We start from the raw sequence: 16,207 nt of genomic DNA, 5'->3' as shown, positions 1-16,207 counted from the left end.
TTGGATTCGCAGATCCAAAGTCTCGCTTCTTTTGTTTAAACTTCTGCTCGACCTTGACGGCATACCGGTATGCTGCGTCGAGCGAGGGGATGTTTAGGAACTGTATTTCTTCCTGGATGTACTTGTGCAGGCAGCCACGATATTTGAGTATCAAATGTTGCTCCGAATCCTTGATACCCAACTTTGTGCGAAGGGTATGGAAAAGATTGGTGAACTCCGGCACGTCTTGGTCTCTTCCCTGCCGCAGCGTGGTCCACTTTATGTATTCATCCTCATAGCTTCCGACAGGGTAGTACTGCTCCTTGATGGCATCCCGGAACGAATCCCAGGTGGGTGCGGCTGAAAATAGTGAGCCAGTACTTTCATCCTTCTGCTCGCAGTAGGTTTCCCACCAGTCCTTGACGTGGGGGGCTGCTTTGAGAAGAGCAAAAACAATCTTTTCCCGACTCGAAAATTCATGAACAGAAAAATAACCCTCTAGCAGATTTAACCATTTATCTACGGCATCGGCGTCTATCTGACCCTCGAATATGGGTATTTCAAAATTAACTTGTACCTTAAAGGGTGTGGCGTTTACAGAGGAGCTGCTGGAAGCCGATGCGCCGCTTCTGGGTAGCCGCTGAAGGATCTGCGCAAAGCTGTCCATCATCGCGTTCCGTTGTCGCTCGAGCGCTTCTTCGAGCAAGATTTTGATGGGATCTCCTGCCCCCTCGTCTTTCTTCTCGTCCGCCATGGGAGGCCGTCGGGATTTGCGAGGCTGGTCTTGCAAAGGTTCAACCAGTTCAAGCCCTAACTCCTTATATCCCGACCTTGTTGGGGACATGCAAAGAAAAACAGAGAAAAAGCAGACCCCTCTGATACCACTGATCTGGATTTAAACAAGAACGCAACAAATTACAGAGATAACCATATACACAAAGATGCAGCGGAAATAATACTTCATTTCATTAATGGAAAATACTGAAATATGCTTACAGACAGAAATGGAAATAAACTAGCTAGGGCGATGGTAGCTTATCTCTGAGAAGAGATGTGATGGCTACATGCCTCTGAACTGTGTTACAATGAGGCTCGAAGGCCTATTTATTGTTGAGAAACAATGGAAAAACCCTTAACATTCCAAAACCTAACCCTAGGAGATGAAACGCCAAACTGTGGGCCCCGTTTGGGGGTAAGTTGGTACATCAACTTCCCGGGGTCGTAACTTTGGCATATGATCTCCGTTTGACGCGTACAATAGCTCATTAGAAAGATCTATCCGAGCACTATCATTGTTGGAACGGGCAACACCAGTCCACCAGTCCATTCCATGGACTCGTGTTGCCCCTGGATTCCCCAAAAAACGTCGTTTAGGGCCTCAAAACGGCTCCGGAAGTTCAGGACCCGAAAAACTGCCAAAAATAGTAAGTTGTGCTACAATTAAGGAAACTGAAAATGCTGATAAAGACAATGGTGGGGGTCCAGGTGGACTTGGCAGGTGGCCACCAATATCCACCTGGATCAGGGCATGCTAGCACATCCCCTGGCATGTAACCTAACGTGACAATTGTAGCCTGCCCCTGACCCTCTCTCAATCTGCTCCATCTAGGGATTAAACATATAAAACCTTAAAAAAAAATTACATTTCAAAATAAAACTGTAAGAGCATAGTCTTCCCAATACTTGATAAATTCACAATTAAAATAATTCTATACTGTTTAACAAAACAAAACAAAAAAATGACATATTCATAACTCATCATGTTATATATATGATTTACAACATTCCATAATAAAAGAACTAAACTAGCAATTTCCCCTAAATGTGCAAGGACAAACCGAAGGAATAAGAGATTTGGGAAGATCATCCTATCATGAACAAAGCCTGCTATTGAATGCATGTGTATAAGGTATGGAAAACTCTTCAATTTATAACATTTGATGGGCATGTGAGAAAGAGTCCACCCTATCGCCGAAATGCCCCAAAGTCAGGTTGGATTATTTCACAAGAAAGTATCCTAGAGACATAAAATGATGACGAATATTTTCATTAAAAGGAAGTAATTGAGGAGCACCTCTATTACTGGTAAAAATGACAATAATTGAAGATGCCTATTTGGAAACATATTTCAATTTTGTTTGGTTGTTTATACATAATTTGAAGAGATAGAGGTATTGGTTGGCCAATATTCTCTTTACTATGTATCATTGAATGTTATGAATGAGTGGTAGACAAACCACTAAATTTTTAACCATTCATTTCAAATCTAAAGGCTGCCTAGTAGGCTACATCAGGCACTGCACAATGTTGGCTGAAGGATTGTTTGTCATCTAAGTGGTTGATAAGAGTTTAAAATTAATCAACATTGTGTAAGGCAGTGAAGAAAAAAAATAAAACAAATGGAAACATGATATATAGTTTCCTTTTTTATTATCCTTGAGAGAATGATGTGGTGGCATCTATAAGGATGAGATCTGTTTCTTGGGTCCATAGGCATTTTGTAGTTGGAAACTCAACGCGTATGCTGCTTTTAAAGGACAAATACGTGATGTGATTTAATGAAACTTTAGGTTCTTCATGTTGTTTTTAAATGAAATGCTATGATTTAATGTTTTAAATGACTTATAATTAGTAATTTGTCTGTGGTGATTATTTAGAGTGATTAGCTACTTTCTTTTCCCACGTAGCGCACATAATTTCACCAACCATGTGGCACATATTTTTTTCTTCACTAGAAAGACAACAAAGCAATTCCATGATATTCCGGTGGTGAACATTGCAACAACCTCGCCACCAAGTAATGTAATTTTATAAACCTTTCTAGAAGCCCCACTTCCCACCAAATTGTTTCCATCTAGCTTTGAGATGATCTCATCCTCATTAACTCCGAGATGATAAAATGTTATGGTATTCTACTTTGGTTTTCTAGGTCCATATTGCATTCTTTTGCCAAATCTTCTTAACAGTATTAAGCCCATCATGAGTATGACCCTAGCAACTATGAATGAAAAAATCAGAACCCAAATCAACATAACAGGAGGATTGTGACTATGCCTAGAATATCCCATAAACCTACTTGAAAATCCCCACTTAGTTCATTGTTTTGAAAGTTAAGTTTGACAAGGTTATGGAATTTTCCATAGGCATTTGGAATTGAGCCCAAGAAATGATTACCATTTAGGCTTGGGTTCTAAAGCATGCCCCCATGGAAGAGATAATCTAATCATGGATCTCATTGTCTGAGAATTAGAAGGACATGGAGCTAGTGTTGAGGACAAGATTGTGAGGAAGAGTCTAGCTGAGGGAATTTTCAAGCAACAAGAAATAAAAAATATTTTTCAGTTTGACAATGCCTAGTGGCATTGGGCCTATTAATTTATTCCTATATAGCGAATGAATTTGTAAATTAAATATCTTCGATATCTGGTTGGGGATGAACCCTATGAGACAATTCATGCTCCAATCCAACAACTCCATCATCGTCAGGTGAACTTTCATATTGAAGAGATTCGTTATCTCGTTGGGGATGAAGCCTCTAAGGCCATTCATGTAGAGACATGCCCAAAAGCGTTGAGCGAGCCCAAGATTCGACCCATGAGATGGAAAAGTATCAACACAAGTGAAGACCGGGAGACTCAAATATGAGGTGGATCTGCTCTGACAACACCATCCACACGATAAAGAACTATTTGATGAAGGAGGATGAAAATAGAGTTGAGGGATTGGATGGGATGAATAGTGTTTACCCAACCAACTCCATAAAAAGAATACCTTCGGTGTAATTACTAAAAATAAACAAACAATTGGTTATATTAAACTCATGTACTTGAAAATAAAAAGGTATCATAGACTGCTTAAGGACATTGTTGTGTGAGAGTAGAGACATGTAAATATGTTGAATAGATCATAATGTGATGTTGTAAAAGAGGGATTATAGTTGTCTGAATGTCAAGAGGGGTAGATAAAAGCAGTGTTAAGCGCACGCTATTTCACAAAGTAGTATATTAATTCAAATGAGTATTGGTGTTGAGTGCACTGTTAAAATTAATGGAGAAATGTATTCTTGGAGAGAGTGAGTTCATTAGTTATGTGTGAACCTTAGATTAGGATTTAGTTCCTACATTTTAGGAGGCTGTTATAACTCTCCTATTTTCTTGTAAAATATATATTCTTGAGGCTTAATGAGAAATGTGTAGAGGGTTCTTCCAGAGGCAGTCTCCAGGTGAAGCTCCTCACTTGTGAGAAGCTCAGTTTGATGAATATATTGTGTCTTCTATTTATAACATGGTATCAGAGCTCGTTTGGGCCTAGGCCTTGGCCCCTAGTGGGCTGAGGAAAATAAGAGAATATATTTGTATTGTTTTAGTCTTTTGTTTGTCCATTAGATATCTACCTGTGAGAAATGATCCCTTCTCCATAAAGCACCTCCGTTCAAAGTAGGAAGGTTTGTTGGTGGACATATTGTCAGGTGTTGTGATTGCAATGACAATTAGAATTGTAAGGAGGCAATGTTATATGGAAGACTGGAGATATTTGTATGTCAAAGTGATGAGGGCTTGTTGAAAAACTAAGCTCTGAATGTGTAGCATGGAGAGAGGCATATTTTTCATGGATATGATACTTGAAACCTGTGTTGTTATATTTGAGTTGTAGATCCTGGAAGATTGTTGGAAGATTACTACAGTGTTGAGTTGGCAATCTTCGTAGACTTTTGTAGTGGTGAGTTGGTGGATTGGGAGTAGGTGAGTTGGATTGCTGATGTCTGAGCAGAACACCGTTATCACTTGAAGCAGTCAGTATGCTTGCAGGGCCTGAAGTTCGAGATCATTGGTGTCTGGATCTACGCAGTGAAGCATGGATCTGACATCCGAATTAGAACACTTTCCGATTTGAAGGAAAAAGAGTGGCAAACGTTGTGGTTTTTTGAGGACGAGATCAATTTGTAGGTTTTACTATGGAAGAAGGCCTGCTAGGAAGATGCATACATGGATACCTCCAATGCTGAACTTGTCACTGAGCAGGAAGTCTAGCCTGGCACAAATGTAGGTTTTAGTTCAGGTAGAGTGATGGACAAACAAAAGACTAAAACAATACAAATATATTCTCTTATTTTCCTAAACCCACTAATGGCCAAGGCCAAGGCCCAAACAAGCTCTGATACTATGTTCAAAATAGAAGACGCATAATATATTCATCAAACTGAGCAGCTCATAGGTGAGGAGCTTCACCTGGAGACTGCCTCTTGTAAAACGCTCTACACATTTCTCATTAAGAATCAAGAATATATAGTTTATAATAAAATAGGAGAGTTATAGCAACATCCTCAAATGTAGCAACTAAATCATAATCTAAGGCTCACACATAACTAATGAACTGATTCTCACCCGAAAGACCTGGGTTCATGTCCCGAGAACGGAACCACGATAGGCCATAACATTTTGAGAGGTTATAAATACTCAAGGGGAGCGATGCGAATTTTAGTTAAGAGATCGATCTGTGGGATGTGGAAAAACCCATCTGTAGAAGCCTGTGAAGAGTGATATTTCATTTTCAAGGAGCCTCTTTTTTATCCTAAATTGGAGGAGAACCAAAGAAACATGGTGTTTGAGGTATAGCAGTTTTGTTTTTTTTGGTTTACAATTGTACAGGGTTAGATTGTATATCATTGCCCATGATAATGTGCTCGAATTCTTTGAATCCATGGGTTTCAAGTGCCATGATTGCAAGAGCGTGGAAAATTTCTTGCAGGAAGTCACTTCGGAAAAAAGAATTAGCAGGAATATTGAGTTGCAATGTAGAGGCGTTGTAGAGCGACAGGTTCAAGAGTGTGAAATAGTGCAGTTTGGAGCAATGAGCTTTGAATTTCCATTTGTGTTCTCTACCAATTGAGTCATTTCCTATTGTTCTTCTTGTAATGCATTGTAGCCATGTGGATGTGTTAAGAGTACTAGTGAACCCTTTCTCCATTAAGGGGGAGCGTTGAAATTAATGGAGAAATGTATTCTTGGAGAGAGTCAGTTCATTAATTTTGCATGAGCCTTAGATTAGGATTTAGTTCCTACATCTGAGAAGGTTGTTTTAACTCTCCTATTTGCTTGTAAACTATATATTCTTGATGCTTAATGAAAAATGTGTAGAGCTTTCTGTTAGAGGCAGTCTCCGGGTGAAGCTCCTCATGTGTGAGATGCTCAATTTGATGAATAATTATGTGTCTTCTATTTTTAATATGCACACTATTTCACAAGTAGTATATTTATTTAAATGATAATTTGTGATGTATAGAAATTGGTATACCATATAGTTCTCAAGAAGGTATATTCGTATACCATATACCATATGAGAATTTCGATCATATATTTGTAGAAATTGGTATCTCTCTCGTCTAATGTTAAATCTATGGTTAAGATGGATTTATGATGGTTAATTATTGAACCAACCTAGATCCATCTTTAACTCCAGATCTATCAAGCTCCAAGAGAGATCAATTCTCTCGAGGTGAAAAAATTTCCTCAAATTTTGCACTAAGAAAAGAGGTTTGCAGGTCAAGATATTCATCCCTCTAGGCACTTGATAAGTCACGAATCAAGATGGATCTAGATTGGTTTATAAAGTTCAAGTGTTTTAGGTTATCCAAAGTGTCGAATCCATTTATGCATTAAAAAAAACATTTAAAAAAAAGAAATCACAATTTCCTCCAAAATTGTTTCATTAGATTCATGAAAAAATATGATTTTATGATTTTATCTATTAGTTGAAGGTGCAAATCCCTACTTCCATGGGTGGTTGCGAGCTTTGAAAATGGCGGGTGAACGGCGCAGCTAGGGTTTCTGCGTAACGGCGTCGGTTTACAGCACTGGAGCACTACAAACTTAAACTTGCAGCACTGTATCGAAAGGGCCATCGGTTGTCGGAGTGGATGGGGGCAGAGGGGTCCAGTGGGACCCCGTCGTTTAAACAGGCCCTACTGCAGAAACATCAGCAGAATATGCCAGAAGGCGTTAGAATAGAAGGGCTGAACAGCGCGAGCCAGAACAACAGGAAAAGAGAGGAAAAGAAACCAATGTCCTCGGATAGGACAGATATCAGAACAAGAGACAAAGATACTGAGAAGCAGAATCGTGCAGGCACTCACGACAATACCAATGTTATCTCCCAGCCCTCAGAAAACGAGGATGAGGGTGGGAAAAACGACAAAACCCCGCCGGAGAAGGAAGGGGAGTTCAGCGCGATCCCCAATAGAAACCCGGTGAACGACAATGCCTGTAGGCCAAAGAAAAAGGATAGTCTACGAGTGACTATCACTGACCCTGATATCCAGGCCTATAGGGAGCATATGGCTGAACATGCCATCATTTGCAAATTTATGGGAATTTGGCCCTTCGAGAGAACCCTATGTCAATGGATAAAACAGCAGTGGAAGCCAAAAGGAGATGTGTAGTTACATCTGGGAGCCAAAGGGTTTTTCACAGTTGTCTTCACCGGCCTAGAAGATAAAGATAGGGTGTTCGAAGGTGGCCCATATTTCTTAGCCGCAGCTGGCTTATATATGAGACCATGGAAGCCGAACTTTGTACCAGAAAGGGAATCCTTCACTCAGGTCCCGGTTTGGATCAGACTCTTCTCTCTCCCCATTGATTACTGGGGTTTATCGGCCCTAAAGAAAATAGGAGATAAGCTGGGAACATTCGTCAAAGCTTCAGAAGCAACCATGCAAAAGAGGTACACTACCTATGCCAGAATCTGTGTAGAGATGGATGTGTCCGGAGCACTCCATGAAGGGCTGTGGCTAGAGTACAGAGATGAGGAATACTTCCAAGCTTTAGACTATGAACAAATTCCTTTTAGATGCAGGAAATGCCATGTGCATGGTCATCTGGTAAGGGATTGTCCATTAAACAGAAAAGAGGCAGAAGAGGACAAGACTCAAAGCAACAAAGACAGGAATAACTTCACAAAACCAAGGAACAGACAGCGAGCCAATAGACGAAAGAACACCAAAGGAAATATAGGAAGAAACTACCTCAGTAACCCCTTTGAGGTCCTAGATCCAGATACTGACTCGGAGGCGAAAAAGAACACACCTGATGGGGAGGCAGAGCAAAGAGAACCGAAAAAATTTACAGGGGAAGGTATTGGGGATGAGGCTTTCGGTGGCGAAATCCATATGCAGGACAGAACAGTAGAAACGGACGAAGAAACAGAAATGCTAACTAGCGAGGTTGGGAGTGAAGATCTAGAATTCGAAGATATCTTAGAAAAGGAAGGTTTGGACCTCACGCAGCTCGTCGAAAGATGGAGAGCCAAAGGGATTGAAGCAGCACCTCTTCATAGCGCAGAAGAAGGCAGTTTATGAGAAACAGAAGAACAAGTTAGGCATTATCAAAGGAAATATCCCACATCACAAAATAGTACTTGGCAGAACCTCTGGTTCTAGGCACATACGCCGAAGAGGTCGCAAGACTGCCCAGGAACACTTGCAGGAGGTAGGAGAGATGCTAATCAACGCAGGTCAGGTAAGGCAGCTAAGTGAGTATCCTTCCTTTCCTAAAATCGTTTAATCATGAAGATAGTATCTTGGAATACAAGAGGTATTAACAGCGTAGCCAAACAGAGGCTACTGAAAAGGCAAATGGAGAAGAACCATCCGAATTTATTATTCCTACAAGAAACTAAGTGCAACAAAACCCTCATAGAAAAGCTACGAGTCAAGTTAGGAAAACATTTTGAAGTGCTGGAGATCAAAAGCAAAGGGTGGGAAGGAGGTATAGCTACCTTCTAGGATACGAGAAGATATCAGATCCTCACAGCTGAAGCAAGCAAAAACTATCTAGCGTTGGAATTGCAGCCCACAGGTATTTCTACTTCTTTCCTCTGTATAAATGTCTACAGTCCTCAACGGCTAGATGACAAGATAAACTTCCTAGCTTCCTTAAACAATTTTTTAGAAAGGAACACTGGTGCCAACTTCATTTTGGGGGGTGATTTCAACATGATCACCTCCCTCCTGGAGAAAAAAGGAGGACTAAGGAAACTCAACAGGGATGGGGAAGTTTTCATAAGTTTTATTGATAATGCAAGATTAGTGGATGTTCACCCCAAGCAGGGTCAATTCACCTGGAACAATCGAAGGGGGGGGGGAAAGGCTAATTTCTTCCAGATTGGACCGCTTCCTAGTCTCGGAGAGCTTCATTCTAGAAGGAAAAACAGTTGAATCGAACATCCTCCCTAGCGGAGGATCGGACCACTGGCCGATATCTTTAGCTGTTGAACTTCAGGGTACTCCAAGAAACAAACCCTTTAGGTTCGAGAAGTTTTGGATTGAGCACCCCAACTTCCTCACAATGGTGGAAAAATGGTGGTCAGAGCCTCTAGAGGAAGCCGGGTCCAAAATGTTCCACCTGCAAACGAAATTAAAACATATCAAATTGAAATTAAAAGATTGGAACAAAACAGTTTTTGGCAATATCTTTCAGGAGAAGGCGATCATCGAACAAAAGCTGGAGCAAATTCACAAGGACGGGGCTGCAGGCACTAGAACGGAGGAAACCTGTGAAATTGAAAAAGAGCTGACCCAACAGTGGCACAATAGATGTAAGCAAGAAGAATCGCTATGGAAGCATAAATCAAGAATTCAGTGGTTGAAGGAAGGGGAGCAAAACACCAAATTTTTCCACAGATCAGCCATGGACTACAGAAGTGCGAACAAAATCCTTGAACTGAAAAACGACGAGGGGGAACTCCTCAAGAATCACAGCGAGATATCAGCCGCCCTAGTAGATCATTTTAGCCTCATAGCGCAGGAACCAAGAATTGACAGAGAAGCTGCAATCGAAGAATTAACCACGGTCATACCTAAGTTAATCACTGATGAACAAAACTGGGCCCTCAGAAGAAGAATCACAATGGAAGAGGTCGAGGAAGCTGTCAGAAGCATGCCCAATGAAAAAGCACCCGGACCGGATGGGTTCACCATCAATTTCTATAAAGCCTGCTGGAACATAGTCAAACAAGATATATGGGAGATTGTGGAAGACTCAAGATGCTCCAAAACGATTCTCAAATCTCTAAACTCAACCTTCATCGCTTTGGTTCCCAAAGTGGAGGAAGCCAACACTCCAGACAAGTTTAGACCCATCGCCCTCTGTAATGTCATCTATAAGATCATATCCAAAGTTATAGCTAACAGGCTGAATGCTATCCTCCCTGGCATCATCTCCCAAGAACAGTCTGGCTATGTGGAAGGAAGACAGATTCTTGACAACATCTTGCTGGCCCAGGAGATGATCCACTCGCTCCATTCGCAAAAAGCAGCCGGAATGCTCATGCAATTAGATCTATCCAAAGCCTATGACAAGGTCAGTTGGTCCTACCTGGAAGCTGTGTTAAAAGCTTTTGGCTTTAGTCAACAGTGGATCAAATGGGTGGTGGCCCTCATCAAAACTCCTAGATACTCTATCCTCGTTAATGGCGCCCCCTCTGCTCCCTTCAGCCCTTCTCGCGGCATCCGACAGGGGGACCCATTATCCCCTTTCCTGTTTGTTATTCTTATGGAGGGCCTAGGTAGATTAATTGCAAAGAAGAAAGAAGAGGGATTGCTAAAAGGGCTGCAACCGACCAGATCTAGTCGCGCTACTACACATCAACAGTTCGTAGATCATACCATGTTGCATGGTATCCCTATAGTAAAAGAGACGATGGTTTTCAAAGACATTCTTAATCTTTTCAGCAAGGCTTCAGGAATGGAAATAAATTTTTCCAAATCAACTATTTTCTTCTTCAATACGCATCGGGCCGTCCAATCTCATCTTTCTAGGCTATTGGGATTTAAAATTGGTTCTCTTCCTTCCAGGTATCTGGGCGCCCCCCTGACTCTCAAACCGTGGAAAAAGAACCTTTGGGAGAAAGTCCTTGACAATATGGAGAGAAAAAGCAAACATTGGACTAATAGGGCTCTGAATTTTGCAGGCAGGTTAATTCTCACCAAAGCGGTCCTGCAGGCTATCCCCCAGTATATGCTCTTAATCTTACCTGCTCCAAAAGGAATCCTAGATCGCATGAGAAGCATCCAACGCTCATTCCTATGGAGTGGAAACAGTGAGAAACAAAAGTGGTCGCTGGTGGCTTGGCAGAAATTATGCGGGCCTAAGAACAGGGGAGGTCTGAACTTGGTCGATCCCTCTGTGGTCAACAGGATTTGCGGGGCTAAAATCTGGTGGAGGTGGATTTCAGACACCAACCTGCCATGGGCTACGTTGTGGAAGGAAAAGTATAGGCCGAACGGCTCCAATCTAGACTTAATAAGGATACAGGACATGCCCACCGGCTCTCCTATATGGAATCATGCCCAAGCAAACAGAGACATTGTTCAGGATCACAGCTTCTGGGAGATAAGGAACGGAACCCAGGCGCTTTTCTGGGAGGATGCTTGGCAACAATCTCCGAAATTGGACACCCCTCAATTCCAAACTGCGAAACATAACTCCCAAATCCAAGGCAATTTCAGAGTTAACCAATATTGGAACTCCACCAGTGAGGACCCGGATTGGCGGGAATGCACCACTTTCAACTCGACCCAAAGCGAAGACATCCAGGACACCTATTTAGCTTTAAATCAAACTCTCCTCAAAAGGAAGATCCGAATAGCTGATGAAAATGATAAGCTCAGATGGGGACCAAAAGGCAACGGGGAATTTTCACTGAAAGAAGCCAGAGATATCATTGAGCGGGAAGGGCAGCCTGACATTATTCCCTGGACTGCTAAAGTTTGGGACAACTTATTATGGCCGAAAATCAGAACGTTTCTTTGGCTTCTAATGCAGAGGAAAACCCTAACTTGGGAAAACTTGTTGAGAAAAGGATTTACAGGACCCTCTAGATGCCCTATGTGCCTGAAGGAAGAGGAAACTACAAATCATCTCTTCAACTCCTGTGAATGGGTTTCCCAGCTCTGGCAATGGATGGAAGATATTTTGGAAACGTCTGATAGGAACAGGGACTCGATTCAGGAGACCATCAGCAATTGGCGAAGGAACTTCTCTAGAATTCAGAGAGTGGACAGCATTTGGAAATGCTTCCCGGGCTTTATAACCTGGACAACTTGGAAAGAGAGAAATAGAAGGATCTTCATGGAGGAAGCCAGAAGCATTGACTGTGCGAAAGAATCCATCGTCATCAACATCAAACAGCTAATACAGGTAAAAGGCAAAATTGAAACGAATGAAAAACCAACTGCTCAGGACATGCGCATTTTAAAAAGGTTTCAATTGGAAGACTCCAGCAATCAACCTTTGGGGGTGAACAGAGCTCAACCTTCTACACAGATTCAACGCTGGCTTCGCCCACCAGAAGGCAGCCTAAAGTTAAACTTCGACGGAGCTTCAAGGGGTAACCTAGGCACTGCCGGCATCGGAGGAGCCATTCGGAACCATGAAGGAGATATCATCCACATCTACTGCAGGGCGTTAGGTGTTTGCACGAATAATGAAGCAGAGTTCGCCGCGCTCGAGCAAGGACTGAAGATTCTAAGAAACATGAGACGAGGAAATATCATTGTGGAGGGTGACTCTGCTTTGGCCATCTCGGTGGCTAGACGTCTGCAAGCAGGAACAAAAGCCAACAAGGCCACCAAGCATTGGAGGCTTGCAAAGGCAACTGAAAGCATAGAGGAGATGATAGCAGATTTGAGAGGCATAGTTTTTCAATCGGTGAGAAGAAAGGCTAATGGGCTGGTGGACTCTCTGGCAAACCACGGGGCGGACAATCCGAATACAATCACAAACAGCTGTTGGCCCGAAGTTACCTGCCCAATCCTCAAGGTAACATGTGCACGGCTAGCAGCAAACGATTTAAATCAATCATAGTCGATAATGGCTCAGACATCCGGCACCGGAGGGAGGATAATTGCGGTAAAGAGCACACCAGCAACCGAGTTAACGGCATGACTGGACTCACAGGAAGATGGTTTAACCGGCGGCGGCAGACCAGACAAACCAGCGATCATTACAGATCGCGCCACAAAAATCAAAGCACAAGGAGAATTAACACCAGCACACCTGGAAGGAAGCCGTATCAAAAGACATCAGTGACATTTATGGTCATGGTGTATCAGTCAGGAAGGCTCAAGGTACAAAGCATGGGGAATCGGAAGGAGGGCAAACTGGGTATGTCCGACTCCATTAGTTTCCATAACAACCGATCAGAAGTACAACACACTTGGCAAATTGCTCTATGGATCATACGCAACCACACTCATTCCAAAACGATCGGCATCAGCCTCGCATGTGTGGACCTCATTCGCTTTGATGGTAACGGTACTCCTACCTACAGCAGGATCCAGACCGATTTCAGAAGGAGCAACACCCGCAAAGGCTATAAAGCTGTGGGCTCTCACTCTGTTCTCACTACTGTGTCTTTCCTTAGTGCAGACTTAACTTCCGTGAGCGAGAGTAATTCTGGGTGGAAGAAACACAGAGAGGTCAGTATGGAAGCCAGTGGCTGCCGTAGTGATGCAGCAAATCAGGACCTGTTGGAGGCGAAGCAAGGTTATGAAACCCGTGCTGCTGCGAGGAACAAGCGTAAGGTAGAGGAGCTGGAAGCTAAGGTGAAGCGAGCGGAGGAGGGGCGCATGGAGGAGGAGATTGCTGCGGAGGTCGATTGGCTGAGGGACCCTGGAACACCTTCGAAGAGGGCCACTCAATTCGTTAGGACGAAGGCCGAAAGTTGGCGCACCAAAATGCTCATAGCCAAAGCCTTGGAAACTGCGGAGATTGAGAAGCAAAACATAGCAACTGAAGTGATCCTTACGGAGGAGCAGATGGGGAAGATTATCAACTATAACAACTCTCTGGAAGGGCGGATCAACACAGTTCATGAAGCCGTTCAAATTGTCAACAGGAAGCTCACCCTCCTCATCCAGATTCTGAGAGACACGGTCAATGCTGCTCCCGGAACCTCGCAGCCTGCCAAAACAGGGGCAGAGGATAATGAAACTATTGAAGCAATGCAAGCCAGGATGAATACTCATATGCGACAGATGGGACTGGACACCATCAGCCAGATGGGAAAATTCATCTAGCTTCGCTCCCAGTGTGGCTCTCTTCGGCTTTTTTTATGTCCCTGTTACAGTTTGTCTATGCCTCTGTTTCAGTTTGTCTATGTATTTGTCATGCTATACAATGTCTTAGTTGTGTCGGCTGATAGGAAAAAGTTTCGGTCAAGCTACCCTGCGAGGTATGCTGTTTACAGTCCTGTTTTGGTAAAAACTCTGAGCAGAAGTTTAGAAATGGCTCACTGTGATTTCCTGCTCCCGATCCGCCATAGCGGATTTTTTGTACTATATTTTGTTATATAATATAATCTCCTGACTTACACAAAAAAAAGAAGGTGCAAATATTTTAAATTATTTTTATTAAATAATTTTTCATAAAACTAATTAAAATTATAATTTAAACTTGTTAAATTTTTATAAATAAAATAGGCGGGTCATTGGATACATGAAGGAAAAAGATTTTATCTATTACTTAAAGAGCACATATTTTAAATAATTTATTTTTGTTTCTTAAATATTTTTTTTCAAAATATTAATAAAAAATTATTAAAATTTTAATTTTAATTCATTAATTTTTATGAATAAAGTATTTAATTTTTTTATATATATTAACTAATAAAACAAATTTTGATCAAATCATAATCTTTCGTTATATATATATCAAAAAAATAAATTCCAAATAAATTGGAGAAAAAATGTTAAAATAAACTCCAAAATATAAGAAATAGACTTGCACCAAATTAATCATCAAATTGAAATAAAATGCCAAAAACATTTAACTTGTCGAGTCTTGTGAACCACATTAAAAATATTAATGTGGTTGATATGGCAAAAGGTTTATTGTATTAAAAAAAATGCCTTACTCATATACACATTTATTTGATTAACCATATATAAAAAAATTATGTGTCAACTTCAACTCCAGAAAAAAAAAGAATTACACATCTTATTTTAAAATGAGTCATTTTGTTAAATACAAATCCTCATCACTTTAAGTTGAAATAAAAAACCTTCCACATGAATATACTCAATGTAATTATAAGAATAATAAAACTCATTTAACCATAATTTTATGTGTATTCGGAAATGCATAAAATAAATCCGAATAATATTTTTTGAAAAATATTAATAATACAACGCCGAACATTCCAGGTTTCAGTCTTTAATTTGTTTTGGTTTTCCTGTGTGAAAAAATATCTATTATCGAAAGTTGAAAATTGATGGAAAGATACTTTGCAGTCGATTCGCTGAAATAGAAAAATATGAACACACGTTAATGTTTCTATGACTTATCTAAAATCTCTTTTTCATTTTGGTAGGTGTGCCTAGATATTCTCATTTTCCATATCTACCACAAAGTATGTTCCAATCCTTTTCAAGTTATAACAGACTCTTATTACACACCAAAATAACAATAATGCGGACTCAAACCTAGATTTTCGGCTCTCATTATTATTTACAAAAATCCCTGTTGAAGTCCTCAATAGCTGTACAGAAACATTGTTAATTAACCCTATTACCAGTACAGGGAGCATCTCCATAACAGCCAAAATAAATTCTAACCAAATAATCCCTGTTGAAGTCCTCAATAGCTGTACAGAAACATTGTTAATTAACCCTATTACCAGTACAGGGAGCATCTCCATAACAGCCAAAATAAATTCTAACCAAACGGTCTGGCAATAGTCTAACTGTTCTCACTCTTCATGTTGGTTGAAGTTAGTTAGTAGATTTTTTATTAATTTGTTTTAATTTTTTTATTAAAATTATAAGTTTAAATGGTGTAGTTTCAAAACAATTTTACAATATTAAATTTATTTAATTATATTTAATTAAAATTACATTTTAAATAATAAAAAACAACAGTTTTATTCACAATTATTTAAAATGAAAATCTCATCCAAAAGAATTTTATAGAATTAAAAAATTGATATATTTAATTTTTCTTTTATATAAAGTTATTAAATAGCCTTAAAAATGATATATTTATTTTTGCTTTTGTAAGGAGATGAAATAGGCTTAAATGTAATTGAATAAATATTTTGCAAAATTATATGATTGAAAATTGAAATATAGTTATAGGTGGGAAATATTTCTTCAAAGTCATTGCATTTTATAGAATCAACATAGATCTATTTTAAGTATGAATGTAATATGAGCTTAGGAGAATCAAACTTCTTC

General features: G+C 40.4%; 1 protein-coding gene across 1 annotated transcript; it reads left to right on the top strand.

Annotated features, from left to right (window-relative positions):
- The first annotated feature begins 9,320 nt into the window (after window positions 1-9,320).
- On the top strand, window positions 9,321-12,839 carry LOC149188965 (uncharacterized). The gene has a single exon (XM_089410090.1). The coding sequence runs from the start codon at window positions 9,321-9,323 to the stop codon at window positions 12,837-12,839; it is 3,519 nt and encodes a 1,172-aa protein (XP_089266216.1).
- The last annotated feature ends 3,368 nt before the right edge of the window (window positions 12,840-16,207 follow it).

The sequence above is a fragment of the Pinus tabuliformis genome, chromosome 3_1 (genome assembly GCF_031772625.1).
Source record: "Pinus tabuliformis cultivar Carrire ecotype Pingquan chromosome 3_1, CPIR1, whole genome shotgun sequence".
NCBI lineage: Eukaryota > Viridiplantae > Streptophyta > Pinopsida > Pinales > Pinaceae > Pinus > Pinus tabuliformis.
Note: the sequence above shows the minus strand (reverse complement) of the source record. Positions and strands in the feature narration are given on the sequence as shown.